Source organism: Harpia harpyja, chromosome 4 (assembly GCF_026419915.1).
Source record: "Harpia harpyja isolate bHarHar1 chromosome 4, bHarHar1 primary haplotype, whole genome shotgun sequence".
NCBI lineage: Eukaryota > Metazoa > Chordata > Aves > Accipitriformes > Accipitridae > Harpia > Harpia harpyja.
In genome coordinates, this window is record NC_068943.1 from 44,908,984 (window position 1) to 44,932,091 (window position 23,108).

The 23,108-nt window shown below is 46.5% G+C and overlaps 2 protein-coding genes across 2 annotated transcripts in view; one reads left to right on the forward strand and one right to left on the reverse strand.

Moving 5' to 3' along the window:
- The window catches only part of POU2AF3 (POU class 2 homeobox associating factor 3), an 8,076-nt gene extending 491 nt beyond the window's left edge, over nt 1-7,585 (forward strand). Inside the window, exons 2-7 of the mRNA XM_052785803.1 lie at nt 340-409; nt 1,060-1,140; nt 2,546-2,663; nt 4,922-4,979; nt 6,532-6,743; nt 7,247-7,585. Of these exons, the coding sequence (XP_052641763.1) occupies nt 340-409; nt 1,060-1,140; nt 2,546-2,663; nt 4,922-4,979; nt 6,532-6,743; nt 7,247-7,585 (878 nt within the window). The remainder of the gene's footprint in view (nt 1-339; nt 410-1,059; nt 1,141-2,545; nt 2,664-4,921; nt 4,980-6,531; nt 6,744-7,246) is intronic.
- A 4,538-nt stretch (nt 7,586-12,123) lies between these two features.
- On the reverse strand, nt 12,124-22,191 carry LOC128141198 (NF-kappa-B inhibitor delta-like). The gene is made up of 7 exons (XM_052785806.1): nt 22,114-22,191; nt 21,352-21,498; nt 18,994-19,045; nt 18,420-18,583; nt 17,943-18,059; nt 14,135-14,299; nt 12,124-13,706 (listed from the first exon to the last, which is right to left on the reverse strand). Exons 1-7 carry the CDS (start codon nt 22,189-22,191, stop codon nt 13,635-13,637), a joined length of 795 nt encoding a protein of 264 aa, XP_052641766.1. The 3' UTR covers nt 12,124-13,634.
- Between the last annotated feature and the right edge of the window lie 917 nt (nt 22,192-23,108).

Below are 23,108 nucleotides of genomic sequence, written 5' to 3' on the forward strand. Positions count from 1 at the left end.
CCAAAAGCAAAGGGTGGGGAGGGTGGCCCCACCAAATCTTGTTCCCCCAGACCCTCTGCTAGATGGGGATGTGCTCAGTTTCACAAAAAGATAGCCCATTTTGTGGAGCCTTTGAATATTCAAATTGAAAGTATCGCGCAATCATTGATTGTCAAATCATTGGTTTCTAGAGGTTTTAAATACTTGGCATTAGGAGAGAAAAACTCAAACTTATACCCGTAAGGATAAAACAATAATATTGTCAGGATCCACCTGGCATTGCCACCGGGCAAGCAGGTCCCTTGGCCCCCAAATTTCAAGCCTGTCTCCTCTTGCCCCCTTCACCTGCTCTGGGGCCAGGGCCAGGGTCACCGCTCCCGCCGCACCGGGCGCCCGGCAAGGTGTTGCCCGCTCCTGCTCAGGATGTCCGGTAAGCCCTGCCGCGACCCCCACCCTCCCCCACCCCCTCGCCACCCCATTTTGGGTCTGTTTCGGGGTTCGCCAGGGTGACTTCGCGAGTGAGGCAATCTCGCCTCCCAAGCGAGGAGGAACCGGGGAGGGCGGGGAGGAGGGAAGGAGGAGGCAGGGAAGAGATTCTGCCCGCCAAGTGCCAGCCCCGGCCGGGCGCGGGGCTGCCGCGGGGCCGGGGCGCAGCGGGGCGCAGCGGAGCGCAGCGGGCAGGGCCGGCCCGGCCGGGCGGCAGCGGCCGGCGGGGGGAGCCGGGGCGCCGCAGCACCGGCCCCGGGCCGGGCCGGGCCGGGCCGGAGCCGCTCGCCCTCCGGCGACCATCCCCGTGGCTCCCGGCGGGGAAGCGCTGCCTTCCCGAGCCCCTGCGGCGGGGTGGGAGACGCGGCCCCCGGACCCTTGCCCCCCACCTCTTTGTGCCCTCCCCACACGGTCTGCCCTCACCGCACTGCTCTTGACCCCCCGCCTGCCCCGAGCGCCCTGCTCCCCGACCCCGAGCCCACCCTGACCCCCAGCCTGCCCTTGTCACCCTGCTCCCGATCCCCAGCCTGCCCTGACCACCCCGCTCCTTGACCCCCAGCCCCAGCTTCATCACCCTGCCCCTTCCATCCACAGCCTGGCCAGTTCAGGAGAGCTGGCTGTGGTAGACCTGCTCTCAATGCTTCAGCTGCACGCAGACCACGTCGGGGCCTCGGGGTGCTAGAAAAGCAGGATCCTTGGGGCACAATGCTCTGCCGTGGGAGCTGGGGGTGGGGGCTGCCTGACAGCCAGCCCCTGGGTTATAGATGTGTCCATACCTCACCTGCTAGTTTAAGTAAGTTGCTCGTAGTGTAGCCCCTAGCGTTGTCCAGCTACCTGTGCAGACCAGAGCTAAGAGGTTGTACACAGCACGAACCCAAACTTGCAGAAGGGGCTGCTAGCTCAGGGCCCTTCCTGGCTATAGGGAGGCCTGGTAACAGGGTGTTCTCATTAAATTCAACCCTTCCCTCCCCTCATTTTCCCCACCTTCAGTTTGTTGAACAGAAACAAAACATAAAAATATGTGATGAATAATCCCCAGCTGCTGAGAGCACAGCTCAGCAAACTCCCCTCGAGGCAGACCTGGCTCAGCCTGCCACCTTTGTGGAGGGACCTGTATGCCTGTTACAGCATGTCCTCAACCAGAGCACCAAGGGGGCAGCAGGACGGCAGGTGGGCAGACAGGAGGGTGAAGATGCTGTATAGCCATCAGCAATGGGGAAGAGGTTGTAGCAGAAGAGGACAGTGCCCACAGCGTAGGATTTCTTGGGTATGCGGGCAGGGAACCTGCAACCAGCTGCCTCCACTGCAGGATGAGATGACAATAGTGTTCATAGGATCTGCTACTAGATGAAAATAACAGCAGAAAGTTAGGACAGAAACAGAACTGCCAGAGGCTTTAAGTATTTTACCATGAGTACAGCAAGTGAAAGTGGTTTTTCAGGCTAGGTAAATTCTTTACCATTTTCTGTACTAAAAATCCCTCATCAGGTAGTGACTGATGATTGCTGATTGGTTTTGGCTGGATTAAAGACATCCTAAATGCTTCTTTGAAATAAATGGGAGTTGTACAAAATGAGCAAAATAAAGAGATCATCTAGGCTTTGCAAGAAGTGATTAATGAAAGCAGTCATTTTATTTGTGTTTTGTTTAGCGCTCTGAATAACTGCCCGCATATTTTCATTGCTTTATTCCTGGTCTTCATGTGCCAGATGAAGTGCTTCCCACATTTATTTTCAGGTCCTAAGAGTGGCAAATATGATAGGAATTTAAATAAATTCAACAGTAGTACCAGATGGAGCTTGGTATTAGGACACCTGGCAGGGGGGGGAGGGGGCAGGAAGAAGGAGATAGAAAAGAATAAAACATGTATGACTGCTAAATATAATCAACACCAACTTTTTCATAAATGTCTGCTTGTCACAGCTTGAACAGCAGGTATTAAAGAGGGCTATAAACTGTGATTACAAGTGACTTAACGGTGACCAGTTAATCACGTTAACTCTAAGTCGACTCCTCATAGAGCATGCCTGAAAACACGCTGGATTTGCCATATGCTCTGAAAGTCTCCCATCTTGTAAAGTGTTTTTCCACAAATTCTTTCAGGAAAGCCCAAGATGTATCAAGGTGTTAGAGTAAAGATTACAGTTAAGGAGTTACTGCAGCAGAGAAGAGCACAACAAGCAGCAAACGGTGCAGCAGTAAGTAAAAATCTTTTGGTGTCTGCTTTGTCTCTTCTCTTTTAATCTTTTTCACCAAGACTGTAATCTCTGGGCCAAGGAGACTGCCAAAGTCTGAGTGTAGCAGGCTGGTCAGGATGGGGGAGAAAAACCTTCAGCCAGGGTAACTGCAGCAGTGATCTACACAGGTGATGGATCTGAGCCATTAGTGCACGGAGAAACTAGAGCTGGTGCTTCAGAAATGCAACTCACTCTGGGATAGAAGGTCCACATGGACAAATTTCAGTTCCGCTTGCAGTTATCACTCCAGTATCATTATGCTGGATGAGCAAGGCAGGCCATGGTCCCTGCCCCCCATTTAAAATGTGGCCTGGCCGGGCTGAAGCATGGACCAAACTGTTCTGCAGCATCAGGTGAAGCATATGCCCAGGGCATGCCTTCAACCTGACCCGTGCAGCTTTGAGGATCAACCAGTGCAAAGCTCTGCCACACTAAAGCTCCCCTAACCCCCTTCTTTTCCACAAGTCTCAGCCCACCAGGAAGCTGCTTTCAACTACCCCTTACCCCTGGAGGCTTTCTCTTGTCCAGGCAGGAAATGAAGGCACCAGAGAGGTACAGTGCCTCCAGCAGCTCCCAGGCAGTGGAGATGGTTTGGGAATTTGGGACTTACCAACAGCCCCAGATTTTGGTTAGCAGAAAGGTAGAAAACAAGGCATGGGCAAAGACCTCTTAAGCAGGGCTCCCTCCTGCTCCATTAGGGCTCCTTAGCATAATATTCAAGTGTGCCTGACTGAATTCAGGTTTCCAATGTTTTTCAGTACTCCTAGCCCCATCCCTTCTAAAGGAGGGGATGGAGATCTGTGTGTGTGCTCACACACATGTACACTCTCTCTCTCACTCACTCTTCCAGTCTTTGTAGGAGTCCTCTAGCTCCAGCCGCTCTAGGGATTTGCATAAAGAGGTTGGTAAATCATTACTTCTTCCTGGTTCACGACATTACAGCTTTGGATGGTTTTCAGATTTCATCTCCCACCTCCTGTACCTCGTTGCAGCTGATTGCACAAAAAGCTGATCAGCCTGCAAGCCACAGGCAGAGGCGCCTGGGTGAAGAGTGCACAAAACTGCTGGGCTTTGGAAATGCTGGGTCATTCCTCCCCTCCAGCCCTAACGGTAGCAGCCTCTTCATCGCAGCCAGGCATCACAGGGCTGCGTGGAACTGGTTTTCGCTTCCCACAGTGAGTTTACATAGCGCTTGTTTTGCCCACACAGGAAAAAGTTAAAAGTGGCAGTGCAGGAGGTTACCTTTGTGATCTGCAAAAGTTACGTGTTGTCCTGGGGAGGCCCCAGAGGTTTAGGCTGGCAGGATAAGCTGCCTCCGTGCACTGAAGAAAGCCGAACCTGAAAACTTCTGCTGCCAGTGGTATGGCTCTGTCTGCCTTGTTACACATCTGCAGCCAAAGAGAAGAGGGGTAGTCCTTCAGGCACTTTCAGCCCCAGAGGAGTTTGGATACAGGAAGTGGAAGTCTGTATGAATTAAAACTGAGGAAAAAAACCCAGTATTTGTATTTGCAGAGCAAAATCCTGGTCCCAAACAACAAGCATCAAAACTCCCATTGCTTTTGGGCTGGATTTCTCGCCTCCAGCAGGCCAGGTTCCTAGAACAGATTGATCTGTCCACTTCAGCTTCCAACATCCCTTAGAAAATGAGACTGTCTATTTTCATAGAGGCACGTGGCTGTGTTAGAGCAGGGACCAATGTCAGAGCTGGTTCTAAAGTGACATCAACACCAAGCACAGCGACCCAGTCTGATGCCCAGCCTCAGGGATACCTGCAATTGTCTTTAGTCCTGTTTCAAGAGTTATCGCTACAATTTGTTAATTACTCATGCTCAATCATAATTATCCCTACAAATTCTTTGGGATCCCTCCACTGTGGAATTCATGGTCCTAGAAATTAACACATCAAAAGCAGTCACATCTCTGCTGAATTAACAGTAATAATGCAGTAGGAAGAGCACACTAGCAAGGTGCTGTATCAAGGGCTTTACACCAGGTTGGTGTTGTGCTCCTCCAGTGCTGTTATAGGCTCAGGGAAAAATCATGTTTTGCATGTTAATCTCGTTCTGTCAATGCTAGGGAACTTTTCACATCACAGCCATAAGGTAATAAGGTTTACATAAATAGACTGAAGCGAAATCCTGGCTTACCTCAGCACATAGAAAAACACTCCCCTGTGTTACAGTATCTACAATTCCTTTTCTTTCCTTCTCTTTGGTCAGGTTTCTTGGGGCAGCAGCAGCATCCAGTTTTCAGAGTCTGTGTCTCCTCCTCAGCCAGGTTGGTACAAAGCCCGTCCGCATGTCCCTTCCCACCCCCTTCGCAATTTTTCCCAGAGCCCAGAGTCTTTCCAGCCCTTGGTTGAGGCAGGCACTACCAGATAACCGGCAATGCAGCTAATCAGCACCTGAAAGGAGTCCACGAAATGTGGATGAGGATGCTGTGAGGCCAGCAGGGTACATATTACCCCTTTCAGGAGCACACTCACATGCTCTCATTTGTGCAGTTTATTTTTTCCACAGCAAGGAGCGAGATCCCCTTCAGGAAGGGATATTCATCCCCTAGGGGATAACACTGCTGGCAGCACCTTCTCCAGGCTACAGTCTGTGGGTTCAATTGGAGCTCGAGGGTCAGATTGCCCTGAAGCACTTTGTTGTGTTCTCACTCTCCTGGTAGCATCCATAGGAGTGAGAGGAGTGTCAGGTTTTCAGCAACACAAAGAGTTTCTTCCTCCTGTATGTGAATATCCAAGGAAGGGGGGAAGGGGTTGGGGTAATAGCACTTTGGGCTCACAGATCCTTCAATTATTCTGCAGCCAAAGCAGAGAGACCTAAAAGGTTGGGCAGGTGTGAATATATACATTGTATGGACAAGGAAATTATTAAATCGTCAATATTTGGGAATCAGTTTGCTTATGTTAATACAGAAACGTGAGACATACCAGAGCTTTTTCAGGCTGGGAAGTCTCCATCTGTTTATGTAATTTGGGTGCTTTTCTCTTCCTCCACACATCCAGCTAAACACCGCCACCTTGAACCTGCAAACAGTTATGACTCTGAGTGACTCTCTACCCACGTAGAGTTCCATTGTCTTCAGACCTGTGCTCCTCCATGTGGCCAGGGCTTTGCTTTTAACCATATTTGAACACAGCATGAAAAGATAATTCTGAAAAGTTAGATCTGCTGTGAGCTTTCATACCCCCAGAAAGCATGTTGCAGTACAGTGAGAGTCTGACCCTACAGCTTTCTAGGAACTCACTTTTGCCAGTAACACTACGTGGGCGCAATGCCATGCTATCGCTGACTTGCTCTATTTTGTCTGTTCAGAAGTTTGTCTCCTGTCTGACTGTTTGGAGGGTTAAAGAGCAAATTATTCTTCTGTTATCCCCTTCTTCCTGCAGATATAGCTACCCTGCATCTGGAGACTAGGTGAGGCAAAGGCACAAGCCATCTGCCAAGCTGTGAAGCATAAATCAAGTAAACAGTTGACATTTGAAGGGAGGCCAGAGGGTCAAGAGTCTGAGGGCGTTTCCAGCTGGATCCCTGTCCAAAATGGCTGGAGCCAGAAGAGTTTCCAGCCATATTTAAAGAGCTTTGGAGCTTTCCAAGGCGATTAAAGTTCCCCAAGTTATTTGCATGCTTTTGAGCATCTTCCTCCTGGTGTCTGCTTCCCTAGAAAATTCACCCTGAACTTGAAGGACTTTTTTCCTTGTCTAAATCCATAGGGCTACTGAACATATGAGAGTACCGAAACCTGACCTGGGCGAACACCTGCCCTTTGTGAAGACAGATACTGAATAATCTGCTACTGTCTGGTTTACCTTTTCTCCTAGATCCCATCTCTTCTGTTCCCAGCTATTGTCCATCATGGCAGTTCTCAAATTGCCTCTCCTGTGAAGAAAGCCCTAGCTATTTGGAGCAGCTTGTAGATTCCTGTCTTCAGACAGATGTTCCATTAGACCCAGCCTTCAGCGCTTTCCAGCCATCCTCGCTCTACACTTCAGACACCTTCCAGCCAGTCCCCTTCTGCTTTAACCAGGGCCTGGTAAGCTTTGTGTCCCAGGGGAGCAGCCACAGGTGCACTCAGAGGGAAGATGGGGAAGGGAGTCACATCCTGGGGCAGAATGGCAGCAAGCTGATTTGGAAATGTGGCTGCTTTTAGGGGCATGGGGTACAGCCACAGGAATGCAGGCTGCTTGTGTGGACTTCTGCATAGTTTCCCATTGGGAGCAGAGGACAGGGAAGCCCAGCCAGACCTAGAAAGAGGCTGCAGAATAGGGAATGTCCCTTCTACAGATCCTGTAGATTTTCTGCAAAGAATAGCCCAGTTCCCACTACTGGTTGTCTAACTTGCAGAGAAGCTCCCTATTAACACTAATGTCACAGGAACTGTCTCTTGGGTTTAGGCCCCCAAGGGCCAAACTATCTCCCTGGGTAGCCAGACCCCCCTGAGAAAGGCAACGGCATGGAAATTCTGGCTTCTGTCCACATTTCCCCAAATGACACCCTGAAACATCCTGTTGGGTTTTTTTTTCTCTCAAACTCTAGGCAGCCGGATCCCCCAGTTCAGCTGATCTGCCCAGCCCATTAAACTATAGCTGCTCTCCTCCTCCGCTATCTCCTATCACCCCGCTGACCCACAGCCCACCCTCTGCTCTGGACACCAAGACCTATGGCTACCCTGCGGAGGAGTGGTCCTGCCATACCCCCTCCCCATACACCACCTCAGCCTGCTGCTGCACAGACTGTGGCTCCCAGCATGAGGACAACAGGGTCCCGCAGTACTTCCCTTGCCCCAGCGTGGACTGCATGGACTACCTACCACCCATGGCCATGGCCGATGACTTCTTCAGAAGGGATAGGAACTGTGACATCTGCTATAGCTAATGGGGACTGTGGTTTTACACATCCACTGTATACAAATCAGATTAATTGCCCATGAACTATGCAAAGTTGTGCTGCTTCACACAGTCCAGTTTATTCTTCACTACTCACACATTTTCTACATGATGCTGTCACTACATTATTCCTCCTGTCTTGTATGGTCAAGGGTGTTTTGTTGTTGTGGTGGTGGTTTGATTTTTGGTGTGGTTTTTTTTTTCCTGTTTGTTTTTTGTTGTTGTTGTTTTAAAAAGAAATCCCAAGCTGCCTTACCAAACACATGTCATTAAGCCAGTTCTTTTTGATACAAATAAATAATTTGGTATGCATGCTGAAGCCTGTTTATTATTCATATGCTAAATGTCAGTGCTTTTCCCTTCTGCTAATGATCCAGGATCCTGGCCCTGTTCTCACAAAGGTGAGGAAGAGAGACTCTCAGCAACCTACACAAGAAGCAATTACCCAGCAGCATGAAAGGTCTCACTTAACCTTTCCAGCAGATAAAAAATCTATACATATCTCAGCACTCAGCACAGTATCCACAGAGAAAGCTGTGCAGCACCCTGCTCTGAGATGGATCTGAATCTTCTTAGCCACTGCTTCTGCTCAGGCTGCTGTGATGATACTCTCTAGTGGTTCTTGCAGCAAAGGAAAACCACTGTTTTCCATACAAGCTCAGGGCTTAGCCCATGGGTCATGTACTAGGAATGCCCCTGAGGCCTGCACAGAGGTTGAATCCAGTGGCAAACTTCTCAACACCAGCTTCTCTGTGAAGGCAGTGTTTCAGTGAGAGGCTGATGTAGTTTGGCAGCCCTTTGTATAGTTCGGTCTGTTGATGTCAGGTTTTCTGCACCTTTCAGCATAATCAACTGAACAGGACCTAAATGATTTTTTTTTTTTCATTAGATAATGGGAAAGTTATCATACGTGAGGATTCCCTGTTTCTTGCATAAACCCAGACCTTTCTAAGACTATGTCTCACCTCCTTTTAATAGCACTTGGTGAGGCAGACTGCCAAGCCACCAGTTTCTCAGCTGAGCACCCAGACTGGAAAGAAAGAAGCACCTCTCCATATTAAATCCAACATAAATGAAAAACACTAACTACACCTGTGAAGACAAATACATACTAGCTGTATGCTCACCTTCTCCTCCAGACACTTCTACAGTTAACCAAAAAGCTTTCCTCTCCCAGAGCTGAAATTACCCATGTGGCTGAGGATGCAACAGACACACATATCTGGCTGGCAAATAAGGAGGTTTCCTTCGTTCTACCAAAAAACCAAACCAATATTCCTCACCCTGTGAAATCTATGAAGAACTAAGAGTTACATTTTTTTTAATGAGACTTCAAAAAATATTTATATAATGCCAGTTATTTCAACCTCCTATCCCTGCCTTCATCAGAAAACAGAGCTTTTACCTCCCATGCAGCTTCCAGGGTTCTCTTCACTTTAAGTTCTATACGAGTTAAAAATGGCATTTTTTCCATGTCAGGTCCAGGTCCCTGGACAGGATATTTCATTTTTGCCATGCTAGACAAGGAAATTACACAGAGATAATTGTACCTTTCCAACATCCAGTTCCTTTACCTTACATAAGGTAGCAGCTTTTTTTCCAAAACTTGCTTTAAAATACTTTGACAACTTTAAATAATATCTTCCCCTCTCCCCTGTTGTTACCTGATGAATCTCAGAGTTGGCCTAAGTGATAAATGCATTTGGTCACAGAAAGCTTATAAATAGGAGTTAACAGCTGTATCTTTGCTGCAGTTAAAGGTATGATTACCCCTGTGCAGAGACACTCTATTAGGTGTCATTTTAGTAGTGCTGGCAGGTGCTTCAGCCCCTGAGTGTTGCCTCAGGACACTGGAGGGTTACACTTCTACTGCCCCAGCCTGCTCCACAGCTTGCTTAGTGCTGGCTACTCCTGCCTGCTGCTTGAGGAGTGGGTACACCTTTAGCCACATGTCAAAGCCCCTTATCACCAACATGAGAGAGGCACAAGAAGGTAAGGTTGAGGCAAGATATTTGAGACTTCTAGTGGAAATGGGGTGACCACATCCTCCCAATGGGTTGGCAACGTTGGCCTGAGCTTAACAGAGCTGATATGAGGTGTTCTCACACAGAAAAGGAAAGAGCATGTGAAAATGGTAATTAAGCATTCAACAAGGAGAGTGCTTATATTAACACATCTTACAGCAAGGTTAATAGTATCCCAGCCTACACAACAGTGCCAGCAAGGAAGTCAAGTGTTACAGTCTAACAACATATCTCTCACCTCCACATCAGGCAGATATCTAAATCTAATACGTTATCAGCAGGGTGCACATTTATCAGCATATTGTGGCAGAGATGTGTACAGCTATCAGTGGTTATACTGCATCTCCAAAAAGGACTGCTCTGTACAAAGACTGTGGTGTGCAGTGGAGAGGTTGTGCCCATCATTGAACCTATGTCTGCTGTTTAGGCATGACCACTTAGGAATGGCAGTGTGAGTATGAGCACTACAAACCACCCTACATCCCATTCTTATTCCTGCTGCTCGGATGTTGCCTGACCCAGGCAAAAAAAGCACTCCTCTAGTGGGGGAAGCTGTCTCTTGAAGGGCTGGCCTGGTCTTACCACTAAGCTTCCATACTTCCAAGGCTCACAGGTGGCTGAGGTCCTGAGATGGTAGCATGCAGTGTGTTCTTAAAGATAGCAGGTATTTAACAGCTATTGGTCTGATGCTGCATGGGACCAGCTGCTCTGAAATTATCAGCTGCTCTGGTGGGACAAGGATATTTCCAGCAAAATGTTTCTATGCACCAGGGTCTCTGGACCCTAACAGCTTCCATTAAGTAAGTAGCACTGTCCTCCATCCCTTGCAGCCTCTTCGTATTTCTCTGCTGCTCTTTCTCCAGTTGTTTTGCAATCCCCCATGCCAGGGACAGGAAACATGTTTTAGACACCGTTCCCCATCTCCATGTCCCCAACTCCAGGTAACATCTGCAGTGCAAGTAAAAGCTTGCTGACTGTTGACACAAGAAAGGAAAAAAAAACAACAAAGGGGACTATTCAAAGGTTGATTGTGCATTTTCTGGCTATGAGGAACTCATTCTTTCCCCCCTTCATCCCCCCCCACCCCCCCCCCACCCCCCCCCAAGAAAAAAGGCAGGGCAGTTAAAGAAAAGTAGCTTGGGTCATATCTCCAACAGAGCTGGCATAGCACTACTGAAACGCTGGCATTTGATCAGTCCCTGCCAGGTGAAGTTCTGCCAGCCTATATAAATATGCGTCTACACAAAAGTGAGGATCACCCCATTCTTACAAAAGCCATGAATAACTCCAGAAGTAACCTGCAGTTATAGAGAAAATAAAAGGTTCTTATTTTCAGGTTCTTTACCAGTTGCACAGAGTATTTGATCAAAAAGTTTTCCTTGCCAACCGACTGGTGACTTTTCTATGGTGCCACTTCAGAACATTTGTTTGGTGATAACAAGCCTTTGTTATTGGCAACTTATCCAACGCCACAGGTAGGAAGAGATAAACTGTGCAAATAAAGGGGTATCACACACTGCCAGTACTGCTGTTATAAAAGGTACATTTCCCCTGAAACAGTCATAAAAAATTCAGGGCTTAACTGTGAACTAAGATACTGCTTAAATCAATGAAATTCACCCCAGAACAGAAGACTTAACACTCAGGCCACCTTTGAGCCTTAAAAGGGATTTTCTTGATACACAGGCCAGGAACTGTCTGCCTTGACAGGGAAAGGGGAAGGTGCTTTACATGCATGGCGAAGCAGCAGCCTCCAACTCTCTCATGGATCCAGTCCAAGACAATATGAACAGCTTGTTGATTGTGGCTGGCTTCAGAGCAGGCCTCTAATGTATGAGCTTTAGGAAGCTGAACACAGATGAGCCTCTAGAGAGAACAAATCCTTCCTGGATTGGTCACAGGTTCTTCCCTCTGCAAATCTCATCTATCAACTCCCAGTAACACAGGCTGCCAGGGTGATGCTTTGAATGAAGCCACAGCCATCCCTTCCCAAACCAATATTTTCCCTGATACTCTGGAGATGGTGATGTTTACAGATGACGAGTCACTGATGGCATTGCTCTGTATTAAACATCCAACAGCAGGCAGATGAAACAATAAAGAGATAAGCCACTCCAGAAAACAGCTCATGTATTTTTTTTCACTTGCTGCAAAAGAACTTCTGTCATCTCATAGACATTTCTAGATGGCAAAAAACTTTTTACATTTTCCCTAAGGCATCACATGTTGGTCACAGTTTTACAGTTTTGTTGCTAGCAAGTTCAAGAAACAGATATTTTATTGACCATTTTGTCTTGACACACCGTACTAACTCACCAATGCAGTTATCACTCAATTCAGGGCTTGTTATAACATCCCTTCAAAGTAAGAAAGCACATGCTTTTGCTGGCCTATGCCCAGATATATGCAAATTTATGCAAACACATGCAAATACATGTCTGCTTTTTTGTCAGCAGATGTTGACAGGTTTGTAGATATGATGTAGTGAGAAGCAATAGCAAAACAGCAGAGAGGAAGGCTGAGAAAGTCGAGAAGATCTCTGCATTTCTTAAGAGCTTTTGTTCAAGTCTGCTAAACAGTTGTTTAAACAGTCCAGGTCTGCAAGGCTGACAAGTGCTTTAGAAAACCCCATCCCATTTGAGTTAGTCAGTGAGTGATCAAGGAAGTTACTGCGGTGATTTAAGATATCTGCCCTTCATCTTATTGTTCAGTCCTGTTAGAAAACATAACTTGTGCAACATTAAGAAATCAGCAAACTCTAATTCAGAATGTATACTAAGATGAGACACCCTCTGTGAAAGGGTTGTCAAAACATGGCTTTCACTCCCTTCAGGCATCTACCTTCAATCCTATTGACCTGGCAGAGACACTGTTGCCAGCTGATTGCACAGCAATTCACAAATCATTTCACAGAAAGAATAAGAAGAATCTATTAAAATGCCCCCTTAGATTAAGAACGGGAACAGGAGAGCATGTACCACATTGCACTCTGACCCTGCTGTGTGCAGGCCTACACGGCTGAAAGGTTTTCTACCCTGTCTATGCGTAAAAGCTGTTGAAGACCCAAAGGAAGCCTCTGTCTCCTACACAGGCATTAGCCCAGGTGAGGGTTCAGCTCCCCACTCTGAGGTGCTTCCAGAGCTATTCTTTGCCATCAGAGCTGGAGACTTGGATTGGATCAGATGTCTCAAAGAGGAATCCCTTCACTGGGAAGCACTCAGGAGCCACATGAACCCATGCTGCTGAGAACCTGCCCCATGTACTTGCTCTTACAAGCATCTGTTTTCTTTTCTTGGGGCGGGGTGAGAGACTGTGGCAATGGACAGCTGCTTCAGCTTTCTTCCGCAAAGTGATAAGAAATGGGGTAGCAGCAGCTTGCAGGAACCCTCACTTGGACCTCTTGAGTTCGGATGTCCGTTCACTCGGATGAAATACAGCCATGGATGACTCCTTAGGCTGACTTGACCTCTTCCATCCAGTCTTTTCCCTCCCCTCAGGTTCCTGCATTCCCAGGCTAGCAGGAAGAATGGAGGTAATTGCGCATCACAAAGGCTTCAGCATTTCAACCAGTACCTCTGTACAGGATCTAATAAGAGGCACAGTTCAAGCAAGTCTTCGAGCAGTATTTCTCAACCTTTTATAACCAAACTACCATCTTGTGTTCCGTCACCACCATGGGTTTCAGTGGCCACCAAATCAAAGGTTGGCTGTACTTGAAACATTTGCTTATTTATGCAACAGCCATTTGTTTTGCTGGCCTCCTTGCTTGTAAGCAATGCTTGAGGTTTATTAGTATTCTTTGTTAACAAAAGAAAGTTTTCAACCATTTGAAAGCTCATCTTCTGATATCTTACATGCTACACGTGGTCCACAGGTTGAGAAACACTGCATCCCACCCTGGTTTAAGGACTCTAGGAGCAGGGACGTGTGGGTTAACCATCCTCACAGTTTTTCTAAGAGGCCTTGTGCAATCAGCAAGCTGAAGTTGAAGCCATTCCAGAAATTGCGGGCAACCTAGGATCTGGCATTTCGGTGACAGGAAATGAATGCAGATGCAACTTTCCCTTTCTTCAGCAAATGCCTAACCTGCCAAAAAATGTAGACGTTCATAACGTACCACCTGAAACTGCATGTAGACACCCCAATACATACATACACACACTTGTATACATGTATATGTGTAACTAAATACACATAAAAACATAGCAGAGACTACAATGAGCTCCAGGAGCCTTTTCATACCTGTAGGCATGAAATTTGATCATTCCTTGAGATTTGCTGTCATTATGAAAGAACTACACATTGATACCTCCCCAGATGTATTTGGAGTACCAGCTAATGCCTGCTTTGTGCTCCTCGATTACAGATTTACTGAAGTGGGGAACCCCCAAGCCTACACCACTGCAACGTCAGACCCATGTCATATGACTTGTCCTCACTGTTCCCCTGGTAAGGACAGACAGCTGTGGTGTGCACAGATGTGTTAGGAAGCAGCAGCAATGCAGATCATGTACCTGATCCCCAGCTTTTCCAGAAGGAGCCATGTGGATTGGCTGATCATTGTCTAAGTTTCGGATGCTTGGGTCTGCCCCATGGTCAAGGAGCAACTGGATGATTTCTTTCTGGTTCTTGTCACAAGGCAATGCAGCTGCCATATGCAAAGCTGTGTTACCATGTGCCTAATTCAGTGGAAGAAAAAGAAAAAGAAGAAAATGAAAAAAAAAAGAAAGAAAAAGAGAAACCTCCTGATAAGCTGTGCCACCTACTCAGAATTGTCCTAGAAATGGAGACTTGTGAAACGAGAGCTGAAGAAGGCTCACACGATTACTTACCAGGACGTGAGTGAGTATCCCTGCTCTATTTCTCTCACTTATGGTTACTCATGAGGAAATTTGTGGATTTAGATTTTTTTCTCTCTGGTAGAGCACTACAAATTGAGGGGCTTTGATGCTTTGCATACAGCTAACAAATAGTCCTGTATCAGCAACATTCCTAATCACTCTGCAAACCCCTGCTAAATCGTACCTTCATGTAAGCAGAGACCTGATGAGTTATTTGAAAAAGAGAAGGATAGAGACCATATAACATGCATACTTATCCAGGACAAACAGTAGGAACTATTTCACTGTGATACATTTAAGTCAGTCTAGGGGACACAAAACACATTATGCTGTGTTACCTATCACACATGGGCTATGCAAGGATCAACAATAGCAAACCCATTTGTACTCCAGACATCTCCACTACTCACTTTTACAATCACTTGCAAGTGCCAGAAAGTTGCAAAGAGACCTTGACACAAGTGAAAGCCAGACCCAATAGTGTGTAGGCTATACACGAAGCTCAGACTGATCTCTTGGATACCAGGCATCTTTGACTGTGCGAGTCCTCCCAGGTCACCAAACTCATGGCATTAAAAGGAGGCGCTTTGAAAGATACCAAGCCGTCCCAGTGGTCCAGCCAAGCCAGAGGTCTAGGAGGCCCTGTCCCTCAATGACTTTGCGTACCGTGGACCAAACAGGGCTGCGGGTGGCTTGGCTCTGCAGCAGACAAAATAAATCACGCCAGGCTCCAAAGCTTCTTCTGGTTCCTTCCCAGACTGCTGAAGGTAGTGCTTGGCTTTGTTTTCATGGCGCTGACATTAAGCAGAGTCCTGAGGTCAAGGGCCTACTTAAGCATATATTGACTCCAGCTTTTTCAGTAACAGTGTTTGCAGAGAAACAATAGACAAAATTTGTCGTGAAGCCACGGGGGGGCGCAGGATGGAGCATGCTGCAATTTGTCGTAGAAAAGCTCTGGTATTACCAGACCGTGTAGAAATCTGTGCCCCTGCCTAGTCAGGTATGACTGGTAACGGTTTTAAATGAGAAAAACCTAATAAGCAAATGCATAAGGCAAGGTATTTTTAGTCTGCAAGAAGTCTCATTTAGGCAGCTGTATATTTTTTCTCTTGGAAATGATCATACATTTGTCATGAATTTGGAATGGTTGGACACAAATTGCAATGTGTGTTACTACTCCAGTTGTTAAATGGAATATATATGATTTTCAGGTCTTATTTCCCACTGAGACATAAGGGACATTGAAACACAAAACAAAATAACAGAATCTTAACAGCTATTCTCAGACAAGGCATTTTTTACAAGCCCTGAACATGCAGATCCTTGTCAATTTTATCATCCCATACAGTCAAGGGATAGTTACAAGCTCTTTATAGGACTTCTTGTTAAAATGGAAACATCTGCATTTGTTTGCTGCACCTTTGTGGCAGGAGCACTTGATAGCTTCCAAATCCAGGCATGGGGCTAAGAAAACAAGGCAATCTGACAATGCCTGATCTTGAAGCCTCCCATTGACTTTAATAGGGCTTGTGGAGACAATGGTCCAGAGCACCAATATGTGGGCTCTAGGAATCCTTCAGGTGAAAAATACCTCAAAGGCCTCAATGCTTTTCTCATTGTGAAATCCACAAGGAAATGGATTTGGAATGAAACAACCACAGTAAGCAGTGGGTGAGCCAGGGAAGCCAAAACATGGACTCCAGCATACCCATCTTTTTGTCTTCTTCACACTTGGAAGAACTAAAAAGCTGGGATGGGTATCAGACAACCTTGCCATCATATTTGTCACTGTCCCAGACAGCTCACTAACAAGACTGAAGACTCCAAGTGATCCTATCACAGTAGGAAGCTCTCACAGGATTGTGATCAAGAGACAACGGCAGACTCCCACGGACAAGCTAGCACCTGCCTAATGGGTCTTAAAAGATACAGAAAGAATGTAATGAAAAGGCAGTGTAAGGCCCTTCACTGTACAGAAAGACAGAAACTCAGTGTTGTTACCCACATACACAAAGCAAAACACATTTCCTCCAATACAACAGAAATCTGTAGGGGAAAAAACCCGTGAAACTGCCCAGTATCTGCTTCCCAAGTGAGCAACTGAGTTGATAGAAAACATTCAGTTCCTTTCTGATGGACACAAGCATGCTCTAGGGAGTACAAGCAAGGCTAAAAGACTGAAATGCTGAAATGAAAAGCTAATGCACCGACCCTCTCAAAACAGGGAGCCCTAACCTTGTCTTACCCTCCCTCTGTCCTTTACTGCTCAAGGGTACCCTTCTGCAGAAGGACCCAGAAGCACCCACTTAGTCCTGCTGAGAGGGGACAGCTAGTCAAGAGCCAAAGCTCTGGCTGATGGTGCAGAGTGATGTCTCAGCTAAGGCACAGGAATGTCAGGATTCTTGCTTAGGAGGATGGGTGAAGCTGATACATCTGCAAGATAGTGTCACTGCTTGGTATCTGCTCAGAGGTGAAGTATGGGGCAGAAAGGGGATGGGTGGTACAACAGCAGCACTGGGAAGTTTTCTAGCTTGCTTTATACAACCTAGGAATGGCTGTGCCTCCAGAAACCCTGCACTGAGGAACCAATGTTAGCAAAACTTCAGCTCAGGAAGCAGGGTTGCATAGAGTGCCTAAAGCAGGGTCTCGAGCCCTCAGAGTCAGAGGTGGTCTACTTGCCACAGTGCCTAGGTTCCAGCATGCTCAGCAAGGATGCTGCCTCGCTTCAAAGAGCTGGTTTCCCCATGCTTCACCTGCCTGGCAATGTCAGCCACTGGTTCACTGCCTGTAGCACGTGTTTGTCTTCTGTTATTGCTCCTGGCAGCTGTTAGGACTTGGAGGGCCCTGTGAATATTTTGATTCTCCAGGCTCAAACTTGCAGGCAGTCATCACAATAACCAGTTTGTGCCCAGGCACAAACAGAGCCAGAAGACTTGCAAATAACAGTTAAGGCAGAAAGAGTCACCATCTCCCTTAACTGAAATAGGAGCTTTGTCCTTCCTATGGACGGCGTGTTTGATGGGAAGGATTACTTGATACATGGCTGCCCTGAACTGCTGTCTTTCAGTATTACGTTGCTGCCAACAGCAAACCATTGCATCATTGCAGATCTGTTTTCTCAATCTTCAGCCTAATGTAATAAAGTTCATGTTCCTCCTCAAGTAACCACTTCCCATGTCCTTCCTCTTCCCTGGCTATCTCACTCTCTCATTCTGTCAGCTTCTACCTGCTGGGAGAGGGGCCTGCGTTTCACGACACAACTCCAAGTTCAAGCCAGGCCCTGCTTTCCAGGTGAAGTGTCTATTTACTGGAAAATGCACTTTCAGGTTAAGGAAAAAAAAAAAAGTTCAGATCCCACTGATCTCCTAACGCCTCTGTCTGCATGCAGCCTCCCACCGCAGCACAGCGCTCGCACTGCTCTCGGCATCTCCTCTGCCTGTAGATGTGCACACAAATCCTGTCCATGCGTGGCCTGACTCACCTTGTTGTTGACAAAGTCCTTGGACTTGAAAGCATTCAGCTCCAAGAAGTATCTGAGCAGGGAGATGTTCCCATCCTGGACTGTATAATGAAGAACTGTCTTGTTGCTTTTCACATCCTATTTAAAAACAGAAAAACAAAACAAAATAAGAAATGTTCTGCAGAACAACCTGCAGATATTATATAAACCCATCAGAGAAAAGTCCAGGCCAGTTCTGCAGCTAATGTGGAGTACCTCCTTCCCTTCAGTGGCCCTTTTGCTGTCCAGTGTTTGCTTCAGGCTGCAAGAAAGTAACTCCAAAAGGCAGAAACTAACTCTGCAACCAGTCACTTGAAAGGGGAACAGGCTTGGTCCTTCTGTCAGCAGTTCGTTCCTTCTCCAATTCTATAGTTTGAGCACAGCACCAGCATCAGGCAGGGCGAGGGGGGGGTGTCCATACAAACAAACAGCATACAGATAACTGAGCTGATCCCTTACCCGGCTGTAGATGGAGGCTCCTGTCTGCACAAGGAGGTGGATACAGGACTCCAGCTCTTCACTCTGGTGCTGAAGATCTTTCTGCTGCTCCTCCGTCAATGTCTGGCAACCCTCCCGGACCAGGGTGTTGTGGGCCAGAACAGCACAGTGCAGTGGGGTATGGCCTGGAAAACCAAGTACAGGAGGAAGATAACGACAGTCCCAACGAAGACATTGGTGTACAGAGAGGAAGCGAGGGCTGGCAGGGAGAGTGTATGCATCTCTGCACATGTGTTGTTAAGGCACAAGCCCTCCTCTGGTTTAAAAAGCCACCATATTGGCTGTATAGACACTTTATGGGGCACTCCAGCATGTGCTCAGTTCCAGTTGTGCATTGAATCACTGCTGAATCATCAGCACCATTGACTTCTGTGGCATTTGAGCTCACAGCGACTCTCCCCCAGGCAGTTTCTGAGGCCGCTCTGGCCTCTTGGCATAGCAGCAAATAACCAATGAGCAGCAGTCAATGAAATAGCCAATACAGTTTTTCATTTTTTTTAATACCACTATAAAATACTTGTACAAAGGGTTTTACCTTCAAAATCCTTCATTTCTAAATCAAGAGGAAAACCTAGTGACAGTATAACCTAGAAACAACAGAGAAATTGAAAATTTTATTTCAGCAGAATACTGTCCAAGCCAAAATCAGTCAAAACTAACAAAATTTAAAAACAAACAAATAATCAGATAATTATCATTTAACTACAAACTAAGCCCTTATTTGACACTAGATTTCAGTACTGGCCAGGGACATTCAGGGTTACACAAGATGATCATGTTCCCTAGCTTTCTAAACCCTGCCTAAGTATAGTATCTTGTTAGATTCTCAGTTCAGAACAGTAAAACTAAGTCACTGCCCCCAGCTCAAGAGTGCTAGCCCCCTCGCTTTCACCCTGGTTTAACCAAAGGCACCAATAACACCAATTCAACTTTATTCTGAGATTCTTGGCAAAGATAAATGAAAATCTCTCCTTGAAACATACAGCCAAACTTTATTACCTAAAAGTTTGCTGACACTGGAAATTCTTAGACTGGATTTATTTACTTTTTCTTTTTAATGTGCAGCAGATGTGCAGCAGCGTGACAGGTTAAAACCACAGCTTGTTGCAATGGCTGCAGCAATGAGGATGCAGAGCCTATAAATGGCGTGAAATAGTGGTCTGGAGGTGAGCATTGCTTGGATTTAGCAGAAAGTAAAAACTTTAAATCTCTTAAACTTAAGAAAATGATAGATTCGATTTGATGAGCCAAGTAGTTCCTAGTCTATATTATTACAGATAATGCATTTTTTGCTCTTGATTGAATAAAGCAAGTTGTTCACATTACAGCATCTTGGCTGAGAATTTTTGCAGTGCAGTGACTCATCCAGAACCTTGTCAAGTTAGACAAGGCACAGGACAGAATCCTGCTGAAAGGTTATCCAGAACGGTTAGGGCTTGTGCTCTCGTTTCATAACAATAATATATACAGATCAAATATTGACAAGTAGCTCTGAGCTGCCTGATGATTTGAGATTAGATGTTTAATCCTTTAGAAAAAACAATTAAAGCAAACAAACAAACAAACAAACCTTAAAGCTTTTCATGGCTTTGACCGTACCAAGAAGCAAGCCAGTGTACATTTTCCCTTTTTATGTCAAGGGAAAAAAAAACACAAAACAGAACAAAACAAACAAAACACGAACCACCACAAGGCACTCTGGGAGGCTTTGTTGGAATCATCTGGATGTAAAACACTCTTCCCCACTGAATGAAACACCCGTTTTCCAAAGAACTCGCAATGTTATACATTAACTGCCTGCTCGTGACTTAACCCAGGGCGTGTGCAAGGCAGAGCTAATGAATACTGGAGATGCACTGCCAGCATGCCAGATACCCCCTGGCACTTTGACTGACACATGCCTCAGTCTCGGAAGACCCTGTGCCCTGCCCACAGGTAAACTCACCAGCAGCCATGCTGCTGCAATGAAACTCTACATTGCAGCTGCCTATATTCAGTTGTGACACGAATCAAGGAAGGCGTGTTTTTTTAATTCCATTTTATGGCCAATAGCTAAACATTTAAGAGACAAGTTCCAGTATGCTTATCTCTGCTATGTAATGCCATCCAAAAACTCCCACAGTGCCTCTTGCTAAGTTGCTCTTCAGGGCTGTCAGAGCCTGGCTGGCCCACAACTTAGATGTAGACCCCGTCTACAGCAAGATGTGTGAAGCAATAGGGAAGCAAAGATCTGGTCATATATGTCATGAAAACTCTAGTAGATTCTGGCTGTACAGGAGCGTCTAGTTTCTCTCATGCACTGGCAAATCTTTTCGATGGATCTTGATTTTGCATAAAATCTGAAAAATGTGTCTCGTTTTGAAGGCTGTGCCTGTGCTGGCTCTGTCTGCAGGGTCACATCTGCTTGCTCATCAGCTGGCTTGAGTCTGGACACAATTTGTTGCTCCCATCTGGATGACACTGACATCAGGGAAGGGGTTTCACAATGGTATTATTGCTCCCTCTCCTCACACCCCACAGCTGCCTGCAGCCTCTGGGGAACCCCCTCCAATGCAGGCATCACTACAACACTGGGGGCTCGAGCAAGCCCCCTCTGCCTAGCCTGCCATCAGCAGATTTATAGCTATGATCTGCAGAAAGAATTTATTTTTCCCCACAGATACGCTAAAGCCATTTCCTCTGTAACAGGAGGCTGATGTTAGCTGCAAGTATAGTCCTAAAACAGGAATAATCTGGGAAGTCAATTTCTAACACAATGGAAAAGGAGACTTTGGTCAGTCTTCATTGCTTACTGACATCTTGCCTTCTGAGGCAGGTCTTTAAAGACACTAATATTGAGACTTTATTGTAGGTTTATACTGCTAGCAATTAAAACCATAAAAGCTTTTCCTACCTGAAGAACTTGGGCATACCCATATGTTGCGGCAAGATGCAAAGCTGACTGCCCTTTGTTGTCTACAGCATTGACATCTGCTCCTGTCTGGATCAAATCATGGACAATAGCTGGCTGCCTGGCAGTGACAGCCACCAGCAGAGGAGTCTGAAAACAGCAGCACAGCAGATAAAATGTGAGAGTCTAGAAGCAGATGCTATCATAAAACAAGCAACAGGGAAAGGGTGTCTGGGCTGAATGGTATCTAGAATCCCAAGGATTGTGGTGCATAAACTAAAGCCAGCTCACAGGCAGATTTTGAATCCCACATATCAGGACCCACAGCATCATGAGTTGGGGGGCATTTCCCAGCTCCTGCTGAACAACCTGTAGTGTTCTTTGGCCCTAATTTGGACGACAACCCAAGTCCAGCATTTTTGAAACGCTGTTTACGTCAGGTGCAGCACTCCTAGCATAAATCTGCTGTTCATAAAACCTTTGGCCTCAGAGACTGCTGTCAACATACGTGTATTTTCCTGGACCAGTGTTGTCTTAGTTCACTCTATGAGCCATGGGCTGAAAAGAGAAAAAGCTCATTCTCATCCCACCTAATTTTAGGATCCTGCCAGTGGCACCTAAGCAAGGCATATCAATGCCTGAGCCTTTCTTTGCAGTAACAGAGAGACAGAGCTGGATTTTTCAGGGCATCAGTTGCTCCCAGTCATGCAAAGCCCATGCCCATCCCAAACACAGCTGTTTGCAGGAGAAAGTGGTCCATATTACCTTTCCTCTGTGTTCCTTGGCATCAAGTCTTCGCAGCAATTTCATGCGCTCTGCAGCTGCCAATGTATACGCCCTCATACCTTTAGCTGCATAAATATGTAGAATTCTAAGACAGTAAATAAAGACACTGATCACTGCTTGGCCACGAACCACCCTGGGAGCAAACAGTTTTACAGGGTGGCATAGCCACTTTGGGGGTTTTATACCCAGTGTTCCACAAAACCATGCCATAAGCCCCCAAGGGCTTGACATTGAACGCACCCACTTCCATGGAAAGCACTTCCTACCTCAAAATAACTGCAGTGTTCAGGAGCTCTCAGCACTCCTGAGTTTTGACATGCTGTCTCCTTTCCACTTCAGCACTTTCAGATGAGTTTCACCCTTGTGCTGGGAGGTATCTAAGTCCTCCACAAAGCTTAGTGTTGGGGCCCTGCGTACCATATCGTATGTATGTATCACTTGTTGGGGTGATACGGCCTCGTATGCATTGGTGATATCTCACCATCCAGGGTAACGAACAGCCTCTTCTAAATGGTGTATTTGTAAACAGCCTGTTAAGCTCTACTTCTTTATCAAAACTACTTGTGAGTGGGACCGAGTCCTTATCTTGTGCATAAGACAGAGAGCTGTCACAACCCATAGCAGTTTTGGGCTTGCTGGTGACATGGCCCTTAGCAACGGGGAAAACACTTCACTACTTCACTTTGGTTGCCTGGCTTTATGGCTGGAGCTGGAGAGAGTTACACAGAGCTACTTGTCGCTTGCATTCTCCCAGGTCTATTTGCAAGGGCGCCGGTCATGCACAGGTAGCTTTGCAATTCCCCTTTGCACAGGAGACTGCCATCCAACAGGCAGTCACCAGCCCCTGGGTTTGTTTCACTCCACACAGAAACATTTGATACTTTTTAGTCAGAAGGTGGTAAGCAGGTTTCTTTCCTCAGGTAATTTTGTACCCCAGAGCCACACCTTGCAATTTCAGGAAGTAGAAATGCAAC

What these genes read in the sequence shown, in the direction of transcription:
- LOC128141198 (XM_052785806.1), bottom strand. Translation starts at nt 22,191, where the DNA reads ATGAGGGCGTATACATTGGCAGCTGCAGAGCGCATGAAATTGCTGCGA. An exon ending in GGTATGCCCAAGTTCTTCAG is followed by an intron (nt 19,046 to 21,351) that starts GTAGGAAAAGCT and finishes TGTTGTTTCTAG; the next exon opens with GTTATACTGTCACTAGGTTT. An exon ending in AGGACTTTGTCAACAACAAG is followed by an intron (nt 14,300 to 17,942) that starts GTGAGTCAGGCC and finishes CCACTGAATTAG; the next exon opens with GCACATGGTAACACAGCTTT.